Below are 17,931 nucleotides of genomic sequence, written 5' to 3' on the forward strand. Positions count from 1 at the left end.
AGGTGGGCTTATAGATGATGGGTTTTAGACGGGGGAGCGTTGGTTGAGTAATCTACTATAGGGCTTAAGCTCACCGGTTGGCAGCAAGGTAAGTTGCTTCCCTTACAGACATGGTGGTTGAAGTCAGCAGAGCAGAGGTGTTTGGTTGTGAAGGGAGGTTTCCGACATCCTCAGAGGTGGGACCTTGGGTATTTTTGTTTTGGGAAGCCATTGATTTTGGTGAGTTAGGGAAAGAACGGAAAAAATTATGATCGAAGAGGTTGGGAACTCGAGAGCTCATAGAGGTTTAAGGCTTAGGGTTTAGATGAAGGCGACAGAAAAATGAAATGGAATTGACGAACACTTTATATAGGCTTAGAATGGGAATCGCAATCGCTAAGGGCAATGACGTCACGTCATGACATTTCATTTAATGTGAATCGGATGAAAGGACATCTCTTCGAATGGTACACTTAATCTCCCTCGATATTCAAATCGACAAAAAGACCCTACGCATTCCATGCATTGAGTTTAATTTAAAACTTATCGCATAATAATATGAATGCAACATTCTTTTTTCATCGCATCAGACACAATTCGACGCATTAGACAAGAATTCAATTTCAGATTCATCCAAATCAAGAAGTCAAAAAGCAGAAGTCCAAAACAATAATAATCAAATAAACCAAATTCAGAAGTTAACTATGAAAGCATAGTAAAGTAAGAGAAGACATCCCTAGAAAGGTTAAAGTTCAGTCGCCGTAGGGATTTATCAGCACAGGCAATCAAGCTTGCCTGCCTAGGTCAATGGTTTCCTTGTCACGATCCACAGAACCTCCATAATAAGGCTTTACTTGTGGTCCATTGATCTTAAAGGCATTGCTACCATCCTTATTCATCAATTCCATGGCTCCATGGGGGAAGACTTCATGCACAACAAATGGTCCAGGCCACCTTGACTTAAGCTTACTTGGGAAAAGACGAAGATGAGAGTTAAAAAGTAGCACTCGTTGGTCAACAACTAGATCTTTCTTACAAATCCTACTGCCATTCCACCATTTAGTCCGTTCCTTGTAGAGCTTTGCATTCTCGTATATGGTGAACTGCCATTCTGCCAATTTGTTCAGTTGGAGTTTCTGAGCCTTTCCTGCACTTGCTATATCCAGGTTTAACTTTTTTAGGGCCCACTGCATCTTGTGCTCTAGTTCCAATAGGAGATGGCATACCTTTCTAAAGACTAGCACATAAGGAAACATTCCAATGGGCATCTTGTACGTGGTTCTGTAGGCCCAAAGCATTGTCTAGTATATGTGTCCAATCCTTTCGAGAGGTGTTGACCACCTTTTTCAATATGGATTTTATCTCCCTATTGGATACTTCCGCCTGATTGTTGGTCTGCGGATGGTATGCAGTTACGACCCTATGTTTCACATTGAACTTAAGCAACAAGTTAGAAATAATGCGGTTGATAAAATGAGTACCTTTGTCACTAATCAATGCATAAGGCATCCAAAATTGTGAGAAGATGTTCTTCTTTAAAAACTTAGCCACAATGGCCGCATCATTCTTACGATAAGAAATGGACTCCAACCATTTGAAGACGTAGTCAACTACTACTAGGATGTACTGATGTCCACCAAAGACTAGGAATGGGCCTATAAAATCGATGTCCCACACATTGAACAACTATACATCCAGAATTGAAGTCAGTGGCATTTCATTTTTTTTTATATGTTACCAATTCGTTGACACCAATCACAGTTCACCGCATGAGCGTCTTTGAATAGAGTAGGCCAAAAGTAGCCACTCTAAAGAACCTTAGTAGTGGTCTTCTGCCCCCCGAAGTGTCCACCATATGGGGACTCATGAAATTGCTCAAGGATGCATTGAACTTCCCACTCCAGAATGCATCGTCGTAAAATATGATCGGGTTCTAGACGATATAAAGACAAGTCATCCCAACAATAAAATTTGTTTCATGAACAAGCTTCTTCCTCGTTTGGAAATTGTATTCTTCAAGCACTTGAGCATAAACCAGATAGTTAATAATATCTGCCTACCAAAGTTCTTTCTCGCTGAGACCCGTTACTTTTCATCTAGGAAGCAATATTCTATCTCCTCTTTCTTCTAAATCTCTTTGTTGTCCAAACGTGACAAATGATTTGTAACTTGGTTCTTTGTTCTCTTTCAATCTTTAATTTCTAGGACAAATTCCTGCAGTAGAAGCACCCCTTTTATCAGTCTGGGCTTGACATCCTTTTTCACCATCAGATTCCTGATCACAAAGTGATCAGTATATATCACCACCTTAGAGCCCACTAGATACGGTCTGAATTTATCTACTGCAATCACCATAGCTCATCTCTTTCTCCATGATCGTGTAATTTTCTTGGCATCATTAAAGGTTTTATTGGCGTAAAAAATAGGATGTAGGATTCTTTCTTTGCACTGACCCAATACAGCTCCCACCACATAGTTGCTTGCATCGCACATAAGCCCAAAGGGTTTCAAACAATCTGGTGCCACCAAGATGGGCACAAAAATTAGTGCATCCCTAAGCGTGCCAAACGCCTGGGTGTAATCATCATCGAAATTGTAAGGCCTGTCTACTTCAAGGAGTGCACTCAGGGTCGAGAAATTTAGGAGAAACCTTTAATGAATCTTCTATATAATCCGACATGTCCTAAAAAGCTTCTCAAAGTCTTAACATTGACGGGTGCTGGTAACTTGGCGATCGCATCAATCTTCGCCTGATCCACCTCAAGCCCTGCCTTTGAAACTTTATGTCCCAACACAATGCCCTCAGTGACGATGAAATGGCACTTTTTCCAATTAAGGACAAGGTTCGTTTTTACGCATCGTTTAAGCACGTTTTCTAAATTTATAAGGCAAGTGTTTTATAAATTACCAAAAATAGAGAAGTCATCCATAAAAACCTCCATTGATTGTTCCAAGAAATCTGAGAATATGGCCATCATGCATCTTTGGAAATTCCCTGGTGCATTATAAAGCCCGAAGGGCATGCGTCAAAAGGCGAAGGTGACAAAGGGGCAAGGGGATGTCGTCTTCTCCTAATCTTTAGGCACTATTACAAATTGGTTATACCCGGAGTACCCATTTAAAAAGTAGAAGAACTCATTTTCCACTTACCTATCTAGCATTTGATCAATAAAGGGCAAAGGGAAATGATCTTTCTTGGTCACCTGATTAAGCTTTCGGTAGTCTATGTATATTCACCACCTTGTGACTGTTATCGTAGAGATCAGTTCATTTTTACTATTAGCAATGACCATCATACATCCCTTCTTCGGCACGCATTGCGTTGGGCTCACCCCAGCTTCTATTAGAGATCGGATAAATGATCCCTGTGTTGAGCCACTTTATTATCTCTTTCTTGACTACTTCACGCATAGTCGGATTGAGCCTGCTTTGCCTTTAGATAGAGCTCTTTTTCCCTTCCTCCAACTTGATTTTATGCATGCAATAAGAGGGGTTGATCCCTCGGATGTCTACTAAAGACCATCCAATGACCTTAGTATACTTTCTCAATACTAGCAATAAGGCCACCTCATCGTCTATACTCAATGCAGAGGAGATAATGACAGATAGGGTGTCATTATCGCCTAAATATGCATACTTGAGGTGTGCAGGGAAGGCCTTTAGCTCCAAGAGATAGGGCTCTTTTAAGGTTGGTTTTATTCTCACTTATTCTCTTTCTTCTAAGTTTAATGAATCAAATATCATGTCAGATTTTGTCACAACATGGACTTCTTCCATTGCCAATTCAATTTCTTCTTCTTCTTTCAATTTATCTCCAAACACTTCCCATAAGCTTGCGCCCAAATCGTCAATGTGTTGACAGGTTTCCAATTCGTTCATATACTTCAATGCATTGAACACATTGAATTTAACCTCCTGATCATCAACTCTAATGGTCAACTTACCTTTTTGTACGTCAATTAGCACATGCATGGTTACTAAGAATGGGCGCCCAAGGATGATAGGTATCTCAATATCAACCTCATAGTCTAGAATGATGAAGTTGGCTAGGAAGATGAATTTATCAACCTACACAAGTACATCTTCTATCTTCCCTTCAGGATATGTTATGGATCTTTTAGCTAATTGCAAGGTCATTGTGGTGGGCCTGGTCTCACTAGTGCCCAACTTTTTGAAAATAGATAATGGCATCAAATTGATGCTTGCGCCGAAATCACATAACACATGGCTGACCTCCTTTCCACCAATAGAGCACAGTAGGGTAAAGCTTCCTGGATCTTTCCTTTTGGTCGGTATGTTGTTTATGAATAATGCACTGCACTCTTGAGTTAGCACAACAGTCTTGAATTCCTCCGATCCTTGCTTTTCAGCTAAAATGTCCTTTAGGAACATTACGTAGCTGGACATTTGTTCAAGGGCTTCTATAGAGGGATGTTTATGTGAATTTGTTTCAATACATCTAGAGTCCTTTTGAATGGATGACTATCATCTTTCTTTTTCAATTTATTTGGAAACCGAGGTGGCACATGTAAGACTTTACTTGCTTTGTCTTTGTCTTTCGCCACATCAAGGTCCTACGACGAAGGTTTGGATTTGTTGGTGATGAGGTTTGTTTGTCATTAGATTTTGGTGAAGATTTGTTCAAGGGTTGAGGAGTTTTGCTAGGAAAAATTATCGTTTATTCAGAATCACTGGAGTTGATTTTGGTTGTGGGTATTTCATTTTCTGGTCTATCTGAAGCCAGTGGTTTTACTTGTCTGAAGTTTCGAGGATCTGCAGTCAAGTTAGTTGTCGTCCTTCCATTACGCAGTTTCATAGCTTGACACTGCGATGAGGTTCTGTGTTACTTGGTAGGGTGCCTAGTTGTCTACTTTTCATTTCATTTGCGATCTGCCCCCTCTAAACTTTGAGATTTCAAATTGAGGATGTGTAGAATTGGATTAACACATCATTCTTCTACATATACTATTTTAACAACGATTCTAACGAGGAAGATGCATTGGAGGTCAACGCATCATTGTGGTGAGAACAGTTTTGGGCATGCTGATGGCATTGGTTGTGTTAATTGAACCCGAGAGGATTTTTTCTGTGTGCTTGCTGTTGAGGTGCTTTTTATTGCTCATTCTGCTGCTAATTGCCTCCCCAAGAGAATTTAGGACGATTCCTTCATCCAAATAATATGTTTTTCTAAACAGGTTGCTCTGGATTGCAAATACAGCTTGAGGATCTTGTTGGCATGCTTCAAGGGAGTGAGGTCCCTAACATTGTATGCAACTCGCAGCTACAATCTGATTCATCGTATTAAGCTAAGAAGACTTTGTGTTCAGCGCACTCTGATTAATGGCCATTTTTTTAATAGGGAGGTGACTGTCGCCATATAGGCTGCTAATGAGCTCATCACATTTGACGTGACCAGCATACCTTCCATTTTCTGTTTACTATATTTTTGGTTCCCATATTCGTCGTCCACCCATTCTTCAGTATTTCTTGCTATTCGATTCAAAATTCCCTTAGCTTCCATTTATGCTCAATCCATAAGTTCACTTGCTGCTGATGCATTGGCCACTACTTGCGAGGCTTTATTCAGCTCGTTATAAAAGGTTTCCATCAGTACGCAGTCAGAGATGTCGATGTGTGAGCAATTACGAACAAGATGTTTAAATCTTACCCAGGTGGCACTCAAAGTCTCTGAATCTCCTTGTTCAAATGCAATGATATCTCATCGCCTCCTTGCGTTGACAGCTGGTGGAAAGATCTTCATAAATTTCTTGACCGACTGGTCCTATGACACTATCTCATTAGATTCTAAGGAATAGGCCCACTGTTTGGTCTCATCTCTGAGAGTGTAAGGAAAGAGCGAAAGCCTGATCCCCTTTAGTGTCACACTAGAAATAGAAAAAGTGTTGCATAATTCCACAAAGCTAGTTAGTTGGGCATGGGGATCTTCTCTCGGTGTCCCATCAAACTGCCCTACAGTCTGGATCATCTATAGCATGATTGGCTTTATCTCAAATCTCACATTCCCATCAATGGTTGGTCGCATGATACTCGGCGAGAAATCGTACAAGTTTGAGGTTGTATAGTTCCGCATTGGAATGTTGCGTAAACAGCCAGCATGATAGGGTTTTGTTGTTCATGCTCATATATTCCATTCCTTCTAGCCTGGTTGTTTTTCTGGTTGTTTCTATTATGTCTTGCACTACAACAAAAGGTTCTCTCATTTTCAGAATCAATATTAAATTCAGGCTCAGTACACGTACTCATATACTTTTTGTTGCTTTGTCACTCAAGCCAACAATACACCAAAAATCAAGAGGGTGCCTGCAAAAACACAAAACCAAACACTTAATCAGTTGCCAAATCCCTGATAGCGGTGCTAAAAACTTGTTGCGTTCAATGCGGTTAACATGAACTATGCTAGAATTGTTGGAGTTAATGTCCTAAATAGAGTGTATCTTGTAGTTTGTAAAGAAAAATAGGTATTTTATTAATGTTTAGACTGCATTAAATCAATCCAATAAACTAAGATCCAAAGTTATTTTATGAAACTTAAATATGTATGTGGAGACATACAGGTGGATCATAACCTAAATGGTCTGTAGTAGATGGATAAGGTTGGGTACCTTATCTTGGTGACACTAGGAATATGGCCTACTTTGTAGATGTTATAATTGTTGTAAAATGTTACAAATGATCTTATCTTGATCGTTTATGTGGAGACATTTGAGCGAGGGTATTCTATACAAAGAGTTTGTATAAGACCGGACTACGAAATGAATGGTCTCTCTATATAACACCATTAATAGAAAAGACTTATATTTCACTAGGATGACCATACATGACTTGACCTTAATCCTGAGTGAGTTATAAACTCTTGTCTATAAGGGTAATCCTTTGATTTGTATGGGTGAGAGTGACCTTGTTAGCCGACTCAACAAGCCTACCATTTGGGATTTGTTCGAGTAGGGAGCTAGGAACACAACTACACAAGACGAAATTCTCTCCTTTCCCGACCTTAGGGAAAATAGATAAATTGCTTCTTTAATAGCTGTTCTGGGTCTTGAACATTGAGGCCTCAACCTCTCACTAGCTCGAGAGGCGTTAGTTTATAATTGGACTATAAACTGTTTGTTTATTAGAGGGATTAGTGGTATTTAAGGAGTTAGATGTAACTACAGGGGTAAAACAATATTTTGATCCAACTATATTTATGAGTAATTTGTGAAGGGTTGACTCATTGTTGATTGGTTATATCCATGGACACAAAAATAAATCTAAAATGCGAAGAGTGCAGCTATTGATCTTTAGTGGAATGACCGGTAGTTAATAAAAATTGATTAATTTAATTAAAACGTTTAATTAATTAATCTTATATCATTGGAACTTACCATAAGGTCCCCTTGTTAGCTCACCAAATATATAAAAGAGGAATGATATTAATTATTCAAATCAATTGCATATTAATGAGATTAATATAATATGGTTAATTATAGATGTGATCTATAATTAAAAGAAAAAAATATTTGAATAAGACTGAAATATTAAAAAGATATATACATATAAATATGTGACGATTATATGTTGATTAATTATATATTAAATATGATTTAATATAGTCGTTTAATTGATTAATTAATGGTTAATTAATTAATTAATTAATTAATGAGAAGTAGAGATAAATAAACATGTGATATTTATTTACTTATTATATAAATTAAATTGGATTTAATATATATGGCTATTTAATTATTGGACTAATTAATTAAATAAAAGTTATTTAATTAAATTATAATTATAGTAGAAATAGGAAAGACTAAGAGAAGGGGGTCACCCATCCTCTCTATAAATAGGTTTTCATAGCCCATGTTTGTGACACAGTTGAATTGGGAATTCTGAATCATAGTCTCCTACTACTCTCAAAATGTCTCTTCTTTTCTCTACTACTTCTTCTTCCTCTTCCAAGTCTTGGAGACCACACATCTAATTATTGGGATCCTAGAGAATAACAAGATTTCACTTAGGCTGGTGTCCCTTGATCATTGAAGAGACATTTCGGAGAAGACGTAGAAGGAATCGTGAAGACTTTGGGAATCTACAAAGGTATGGTTTAGCTCTTCCCTCTTTTCTTCTCTTAAATGCATGCTAATTTTGATTGTTTATTCATTATGTTATTATTTTTTTACCATTTTTTTATGTAAAATAGAAAACAAAATTGCAAGGTTATCACACGCTTCCGCTTGGGATTTGATCATTCACGAATGATGATGCGCTAAATTTACTATGCGCCTAGTTGTAGTTAATCATGTATTGATCACAAGTTTTCTTATAGATTGCCAAGTGTAAACAACCTACAAGTTTCTTGGTGTGAGCTAATGTCGAACTTAGGAATTTGTAACTATGGATGTTTGGACAATAACATGTATGCAGCAAGGACTAAAATAATTGTAGTAGAGTAAAAATTCATGTGATTAAAGAAACCATGCGATTAAATTATCTAAACTGAAAAATAAATCTCCGAGTTTAATTATGAGAAACTTATACAGACAGTAGCTTTAACATGTGTAAAGAAATGTATGGAGAAGCAGGGTTTGAGGGGAAGTCAATACCACATCCCTAAGTTTAGTTCCAAGGTTAATCCTAGCTCGCAACATCCATTCATCACATACCTCTCGACAGCCAGTTGCATTTTTCATATCTCTATAACTCATGAATGATGTTGCATTGAGCATAAGGTTATTTCTATCTTTAGAAACACTACTTATTTTGATTAATAAGATCCACAACTGCTTACCCTCTTGGGCAGTTGGTTATAGCTACTTGGCTCAATGAATGATCATAGGCAAGTATTTAAATATTCACACACAAAGAAAACATGATTAGCCCTTGGAGACTCAACTTAACTCATAACATTAAGCTTCCCCCCTTACCCTGTTGACATTAGTTACTCATGATGAATGAAAAAGTGGCAGTAAAGAGAGAGGAAATAATGAAGCTAGACATGATGATATATAGATAGAAATATTGTTGTTTACAAAAGTGAATAATCTTTTAGTCTCAAATGTAATACAATAGTAAAAGACAAGAAAAGAGTAAAGAGAAGGCAGTTTTCAGCAATTTCTTGCTTTCAATAAGTGTAATATTGAGGCTTCTGTTGACAGAATGATAAAATAGACTTGAGAAAACTCTCTCAAGCTCTTGCTCTAGTGAAGTTCTGATGACAAGTCGGGGGTGGAGTTTAGAAGTAGAAGTTTTCAGAAGCACTCTCTTGTTCACTCTTCGCTTATGGTGCAAGAATCGTGTCTAAGAATGTTCTCAGGTAAAATCTTAACTCTCGAATTTTTGGAACCTCTCTTCATGGGCGTCAAGCCTCTATTTATAGAGTCATGCACTGACAATCATCGGGATTCCGCTCTAATCAAACTTCATCTTTAACGTGGCAGGTGAGGATGTCAGGACTACTATCATGGTCAACATTCTGAAGGTATGGCAGAAGATCCCCTAGCACTGGTTAAGAGATCCCAAGGCATGCGATCAAATATTTGTTCATCGGATAAATGTTCGGCCCATGCAGACAGGTCCTATGATCAACTATAAAATACACACTTTGGCGTAATTTAACTCATGATATGTGATCAACAGGAATTTTTAGTGTACTTCAACACAAGTATTTATTTAGCATGAATTCTTAGTATAATCAACACATATTTTGCTTATCTACCCTCATTATTCTAAGTAAAAGGCTACAATAACTTGTATTTCTACAAATTATAAAAAACAATAGCTAATAGTTCACATGCTAGAGTTTTTTTAGTCAAATTAATATTTTTAATCCTACATATGATGAAAAGAATTTGGGATTACATTGTTGTTATTAAGTATATTATATTCCAACTTATCAATTTTAAGTTATCGTCTTTTGGTATCAATTGATCTCTATACAATTAGTTAGTTTGTGTATTTTTTTATTAATTTATTTTTAAAAAATAGTATGTATTAAAAATTATAACGCTTTTATCCAATTAAAAAATTAATCAATCATAAGTATACATATTATTCATCAGAAGATACAATTCAAGGCCACAACTCAAAGAGATTTTAAGCAAGAATTTAGTGCCACTTATATTGATGAACATCCTTTTTCTTTCATCACGGCACTAAACACATTGAGATTGACCAACATTTTGTTCTCGAAAAAATTCTTAACTAACAAATCCACCATTCTTGGTGAAATGTGACATCCTTGCCCTATACAAAAGAGGGAGCCTTTAATTGGTTTCAGATATGAGCCATTTGATATCCAAATTGCTGATATTAAGACAAAAAGATTATCCACTTCATGATTTTAGAGCCATCATTTCTTGAGCCTTAATGTTTCTATTGTAGGATAATTACTCTTCTAATATATATATTTTAGTACAACTTAAAAAAAGTTATAAGATGACTTGTCACCCAAAACACGAATGTTAAATAGAAAGTACAGACAAACACTGTAACAACAGAATACCAACAACAAGAAATCAAGTAAAGAAACACAGAAGTTGGTAACTTAGTTTGGCAAAAAAATCCATCTACGTCTTGTTGAGGTTTATACCCTAAAGCTAGTAGTTTTATAAATAACTATTTAACAATTAATAAAATAAGTTGTTATTTTATATTAATTATCATTTGTATAATATTATCCAATAAATAAAAAAATCCAAGGTTATTATATGAAATCATGAACATGGATGTAGTTGACACACGAGTGGATCATATTCAACAAATAACCTAAAAATCTATAGTATATGGATAAGATTAGGTGCCTTATCCTTGTGACACTATGGATACGACTCACTTTGTAATAGTTACAAATAGTATGATCCAAACCGTTACATGGAGATATGTGAGTGGAGGTATTCTATACAAAGAGTTTGTATAAGACCGGTCAGCGAAATATTTAATCTCTCTTTGTAAATTCCTTAATTAATAAGATTAATATTTCATAGGATGATCATGTGCGACTTGATATTAATCCTAAGTGATTTATGAACTTCTATCTATAAGGTCGGTCATTTGATTTGCATGGGTGAGAGTGACTCAAGTTGTCGACTCAACAAGCCTACCATTTTGGGGACATGACTAAATGGGGAGCTAAGAACATAACTTCAAAAGATGGAATTCACTCCTTCCCATATAGGGTAGATAGATGAGTAGTTCCCTTAATTGCTGATTTCGGATCTTGAACAAAAGGATCCCGCTCTCTCACTGGCTCGTGAGGAACTTAGTTTATGGTTGAACCATAAACAAATTGTCCATTAGAGGAATCAATGAGACTTAAGGAAAAGATGTAATTGCAGCAGTGAAATGGACATTTTGACCCAGCTATAATTATAAATAACTCGTGAAGGATCGACTTACTTATATTGATTATACCCGTGGACACAACTTGTCCTACAGTGCATATCAGTTCAACTATGGGTCTATAGGATTTTTCCTGTAGTTAATGAATAAAGAATAATTTAATTAAATAGCTTAATTAATTAATTTTGGATCATTGGAGGTTATAATCTATAGGTCGATAAGGTTCCTTTGTTAGCTCATCATTGACCAACAAGAATCAATTATGATTGAAAGAAAATTTGAAGTGTTAAATTTTTTTAGGAAAAATGTTAATTGTATTGGATAAAATTAATATATAACTTATTATAAAGTTTGTTTGAATGAGATTCAAATAATAAGTATATAATATGGAGAATTAATTTATTTGAATAAGATACAAATAATTAATTAATTATTTGGATGAGAACCATATAAATAGGTTATTTAATTTGAATAAAATTTGAATCAAATATTAGAGGGAGAATTAATTAATTAATTAGAATTGGATTCAAATAATTATTTATTTAATTTGGATGAAATTCAAATTAAAGATTGGAGATTACTAAATATTTAATTTAAAAACTGTACAGAAAGGTTATCCCGATAGAATTAGGAGTAACCCATAGAGTTTTATAAATAGGGTCCTTAAGAGCCCTCATAGAACATACTACTCTACAAGAATAATCTCTACGATTACTCTTAAACTCTCCCTTTAGAAATTCTCCCAATTCTCATAGAAAATTTCTAAGAAAATTCTTCTTCTTTATTCCCTATATTCTTTCAAGAAGAAGTTCCTACAAACCGTATCCTTAGGAAATTCATGGCAAGGAAGATTTAGCAAATACATGGCAGGGAAGACCTCGTTGAATTAGAAGAATTCAAGGAGACTACTGGTTTCAAGAGGAGTTTTTCGTTATGGTCACATGTAAGCAACGATATGGTTCCTACAAACCGTATCCTTAGCAAATTTGTAATGCTCTCCCTAACGCTGCAATGCTCTATAGATTGAACAATGCCACTGTTTTAATGCTCAAGTCCATTTATTGAAGGCAGAATGGTAGCGTTGCAACGCTTAACCCTAACATTGCAACACTACGTAGTTTGGCAGACATTTCCCTCCTCGCCTACATAATCAAGCGTCAAGGGCCTGCATTGTGACGCTTCCTTGAAGCTTAGAATAAACGTGTCGGAGTGTTGCAACGCTCTCCCTAGCGTTGCGACGCTGCGAAAAGCCTATAAAAGAATCATTTAGGGGCAACACTCAACACAACAAGAATTTGAGAAAAATTGAAGAGTTAGTCCCATTTGGAAGCCCTTGTAGTCGAATTGTTGTGCAAAGATTGCCATTGTCAGCCTCATTCTTTATTCAAATCATTGTAATTCTGATATCCCTTTTAAAGGCTAGGTAAATTCTCTTATGATTGTTTGTATGTCTTAATTCTTAAAGGATTCTTAGTTAGATTTACTTAGTTATTGTGAACTCTTTGGGTGGATTTGTGTTAATTTTAATAGAGTTTCAATGAATTGATTTGACAAATTAATTTATCGAAGTTTTTGTTTGCAAAATTATCATAGCCTATGCAATATTGATTGATTTAGTTGCACCTATTAGGATTGCATGTTTTGGGTCTAGACTTTTTCTGGCCAAACTCATGTATGCCCTAGTATAATCTTTCCCAATTAATCATGTTTCAAGATATGGCTTTCCCGACTTGTAGCATGTTTCAGCAACTGAACCCTAGTGTAATGAAATTCAGTTTTAACTTGTATGTCGCTAAGAAGGAAGAGTTGTAAATTGAATTAGGACTAATTTGGTTTAATATCAAATTTGGATAATTGGGCTATTAGATTTTCTAATCGGTTGAGGGGTTCACAAAATTAGTAAAATTAATTAGTGCCTAAGGATAGAAAATAAAAAGCATACAAATAATTCCCAAGACTTCTCCATCAATTTGATCCAATCTCTTTTCTGTATTAACTTTTTGCTTTCTTTATTCGATTGTCAATTTATTTTACAAAAAAACCAACAAAACCCCCATTCTCACGTGGAATCTTTAAAATAATCCTAGTTAATCATTAGTCTCTCCGTGGATTCGACCTCAATCTTACCACTTTGTTATGTTTGTGGTACAGTCGTGGATCAGTGAATATTATCTTTCTTTGCTCGTGTCGGGGGCGTGTACAACGACACATTCTCGGAGTTCAAATAGGTAGGCTTCAGTTATTTGTGGACAAGAAACGATATATGTTATTAGATGACATATATGTAGTTTCTCATATCAAGAGGAACCTAATTTCTGTTTCCTGTTTAATTGAACAAAAACATTCCATATCCTTTTTTAAGAATAAAGTATTTATTTTTAAGAATGGAATGAAGTTAGGTTTTGGTTCAATAGAAAATAACTTATATGTACTAAGGTCATTAGTCATAAAAGTCGTGCTCAACACTGAAATGTTCAAAACAGCAACAACTGTAAAAAGACCGAGAATTTCTCCTAAAGAAAATGTCCATCTTTGGCATCTAAGATCACATCAATCTCAATAGGATTGAGAGATTGTTGAAAAGTGGACTTCTGGTTTAGAAGAAAACTTTTTGTCTATATGTGAGTCATGCCTTAAAGGCAAGATGACCAAACAACTTTTTACTAGAAAAGGTTATAGAGCCAAAGAAACTTTGGAGTTTATACATTCAGACCTTTATGGTCCGATGAATGTAAGAGCATGATGAGAGTATGAATATTTCATCTCTTTCATAGATGATTATTCAAGATATGGGTATCTATACCTAATGCAACATAAGTCTGAAGCTCTTAAAAATTACAACGAGTATAAGACTGAAGTTGAAACTTGTTAGGTAAAAAGATAAAAAGACTACGATATGATTGTGGTGGGGAGTATATGGATTTAAGATTCCAAAACTATATGATAGAGCATGGAACTACATCTCAACTCTCAGCTCCATATATACCTCAACAAAATGGTGTATCGAAAAGGAGAAATAGAACTCTATTGAACATGATTCGGTCTATGATAAGCTATGTTCATCTTCTTGACTCGTTTTAGGGATATACAGTAGAGACTGGAATTTATATTTTGAACAACGTTCCCTCAATGATTATTTCTGAAACACCTTTTGAGTTATGGAAAGGTCGTAAAGGTAGTTTACGCCACTTTAGAATTTGGAGATGTCCAACCCATGTACTAATGGCAAACCCCAAAAAGTTGGAACCTCGTTAAAAATGTGCCTATTTGTAGGCTATCCCAAGGAAATGAGAGGTGGATACTTCTATGATCCAAGTGAGAATAAAGTGTTTGTATCGACAAACATTATCTTCTTGGAAGAAGACTACATGACGGTCATAAGTTATGAAGCAAAATTGTTTTAAGTGAAATTTCTAATGAATCTACTGAGACTTCAGCAAGAGTTGTTGAAGGGGCTTACACTTCAACAAGAGTTGCTGATGTCAGTTCATCTAGTCATCCATCTCAAGAGTTGAGATTGCCTCGATGTAGTGGGAGGGTTATAAACCCGCCTGTATGCTACATAGGTTTTATAGAAGCCCAAAACATCATATCTGATAATGGAGTTGAGGATTCGTCTTATAAACAAGCAATGGAAGATGTTGACAAGGATGAATGGATTAAAAGCATGAATCAAGAAATGGAGTCAATGTACTTCAATTCTATTTGGGAGCTTGTGGATCAAGCTCATGGGGTAAAACCTATAGGTTGTAAATGGATCTACAAGAGGAAAAGAGGTGTAGATGGAAAGGTACAGACATTTAAAGCTAGACTTATGGCAAAGGATTATACCCAGGTTGAGGGAGTGGACTATGAAGAAACTTTCTCACCTGTTGTCATGTTAAAGTCTATCAAGATTCTCTTGTCCATAGCCACATATTGTAACTATGAAATATGGGAAATGGACCTCAAGACTACCTTTTTGAATGGTAATCTTGAAGAGACCATCTACATGAATCAACCAGAAGGTTCGTTGAGCAAGAGTAAGAGCAAAAGGTTTGCAAGCTTAATCGGTCCAAAATCTTATAGATTTTATCAGAATGTTAATGAGCCTTGTGTTTACAAGAAAATCATCAACAGCTCAATAGCTTTCCTCGTACTGTATGTGGATGATATCTTACTCATTGGGAATAATGTAGATTTTCTGACTGATGTAAATAAATGGCTAGCCGCCCAATTCTAAATGAAAGATCTAGGAGAAATGCAGTTTGTTTTAGGGATCTAGTTTATCATGGATCGCAAGCACAAAAGGTTAGCCTTGTCTCAGGCATCATATATTGACAAGATACTTGTCAGATATTCGATGCACAATTCCAATAAGGGTTTATTATTTTTTAGGTATGGAATTGTATTATCTAAGGAACGGTGTCCTAAGACTCCTCAAGAGGTTGAGGAAATGAGACGAATTCCCTATGCATCGATTGTTAGTAGCCTTATGTATGTAATGTTATGTACTAGACCTGATAATTGCTATGTAGTAGGGATTGTCAGTCGATATCAGTCCAATCCAAGATTAGATCACCGGATGGCAGTCAAAACAATTCTCAAGTATCTTTAGAGAACGAGGGACTATATGCTCGTGTATGGAGTTAAATATTTGGTCCTTACAGGATACACAAACTCTGACTTTCAGACTGATCGAGATTCTCGAAAATTCCAATCAGGGTCAGTGTTTACTCTGAATGGAGGAGCTATAGTATGGTGAAGCATCGAGCAATGATGCATTGTCGACTCCACTATGGAAGCCAAATACATAACTTCTTATGAAGCTGTTAAAAAGGCTCTATGGCTTAAGAAGTTCCTTACTAATTTGAAATTTGTTCCAAATATGTCTTTGCTCATCACACTTTATTGTGATAACAGTAGTAGTGTGGCAAATTCTAAGGAACCTAGGAGTCACCGAAGAGGCAATAGACCAAAAATATCATTTGATTTGGGAGATTGTGCATTGAAGTGATGTGACTATCATGAAGATTGCTTCGGAACACAACGTTGCTAATCCATTTAAGAATGCTCTCATGGTTAAAGTATTCGAGGGTCATCTAGAAAGTCTAGGTCTATGAGATATGCGATATATTGTCTAGGGCAAGTGGGAGATATTACTGGGGTATAGTATTTAATAAAATATATGATATTGTATTCATTGTCTATAAAATATATGATATTTTTGTTGCATTAACCACAAACCAATAAACTAACATCCAAGGATATCTTTGTAACTTAAACATGTATGTAAAGATATATGGATGGATCATGTTTAAGTGATAACCTAAACGGTCTGTAGTAGATGGATAAGGTTGGGTACCTTATCTTGGTGACACTATGAACATGGCCCGCTTTATAGGTGTTACAATTGTTGTAAAGTGCTACAAATAATCTGATCCTGATCATTCATGTATAGACATGCGAGCTGGGATATTCTATATAAAAGAGTTTGTATAAGACTAGACCACGAAATGTTTAGTCTCATTATGTAACGTCGTTCATAATAGAGACTTACATTTCACTAGGATGACCATAGATAACATGACCTGAATCCAGAGTGAGTTGTGAACTCCTGCATATGAGGGAAGTCCTTTGATTTGTATGGGTGAAAGTTACCAAATCACCGACTCAACAAGCCTACCATTTTGGGGATTCATCTGATTGGGGTGCTAGGAACAAAATTACACAAGATGAAATTCACTCCTTCCTCGAGGCAGGGACAAGTAAATAAATTGCTCCCTTAAGGACTGATTCCCGGTCTTAAACAATGTGTTGCCACACCCTCTCTTGGCCCAAGAGGGTTTTAGTCATAGTTAAACTATGATCTATTGTTCATTAGAGGGATCAATGGTACTTAAGGAGTTAGATGTAACTTGAAGAAAATCAAAATCGAGATTTCAATGAGTAGCAGAATATAGATCATTCCAAATTACAATCATGAATGAACATTACAAATTACGGTCAAAACAGAAATATGCAGTTATACAATCAATACAGAAATTACAGCATGAACAACTACAAATGAACAAGGAAAAAACTCTACGAACATTTGTAGACTCGTCTCCACGCTCCTTGCTCACGAACGCTCGAACTCAGCAACTCGAACAACATAATCGCAACGCTAAACAAACATTTCGCGCCTGTCCTCAGCGATCGCCTCAGTCATGAACACTCCAGCAAGAACACGAACGGCCTCCAAAGAACCTCAACGGTGTCGAGTTAAGTATGACACCACCAAGAAGGTTACCTTGGTATTATGGGTGTGAGAATCCAGACGGTGGGCTCTGTTCGGTCTTGGAAAGAGGCAGATGAAGGAGGAAAGAACAATCGTGTACACGATTGGGCAAGTGGGAGATGACAAGAACCTATCACATAGGTCGATGCTCAATCGTTTAGCTAAAGCTAAGCGATCGTCTAGCAAAAGCTAAGTGATCGTTTAGCTCATCATTTAGCTCAGTGTCTATCGCCTACAAAACACTACACAATCGTTTACTAAAGCACACTGTCCCTTAGTAAATCCGTATTTACCAGCGCCATGAGTTTTCTTTTTGCGAGAGAAAATCTCAAAAAAAATGACAAAAAACTTAC

The 17,931-nt window shown here is 36.2% G+C and overlaps 1 protein-coding gene across 1 annotated transcript; it reads right to left on the reverse strand.

Moving 5' to 3' along the window:
- Positions 1-764: 764 nt before the first annotated feature.
- LOC120079214 (uncharacterized) lies at positions 765-1,247 on the reverse strand. Its single transcript, XM_039033376.1, has one exon. It carries the CDS (start codon positions 1,245-1,247, stop codon positions 765-767), a length of 483 nt encoding a protein of 160 aa, XP_038889304.1.
- Between the last annotated feature and the right edge of the window lie 16,684 nt (positions 1,248-17,931).

This window comes from Benincasa hispida, chromosome 6 (genome assembly GCF_027475165.1).
Source record: "Benincasa hispida cultivar pf3 chromosome 6, pf3_genome.v1.1, whole genome shotgun sequence".
Lineage (NCBI taxonomy): Eukaryota > Viridiplantae > Streptophyta > Magnoliopsida > Cucurbitales > Cucurbitaceae > Benincasa > Benincasa hispida.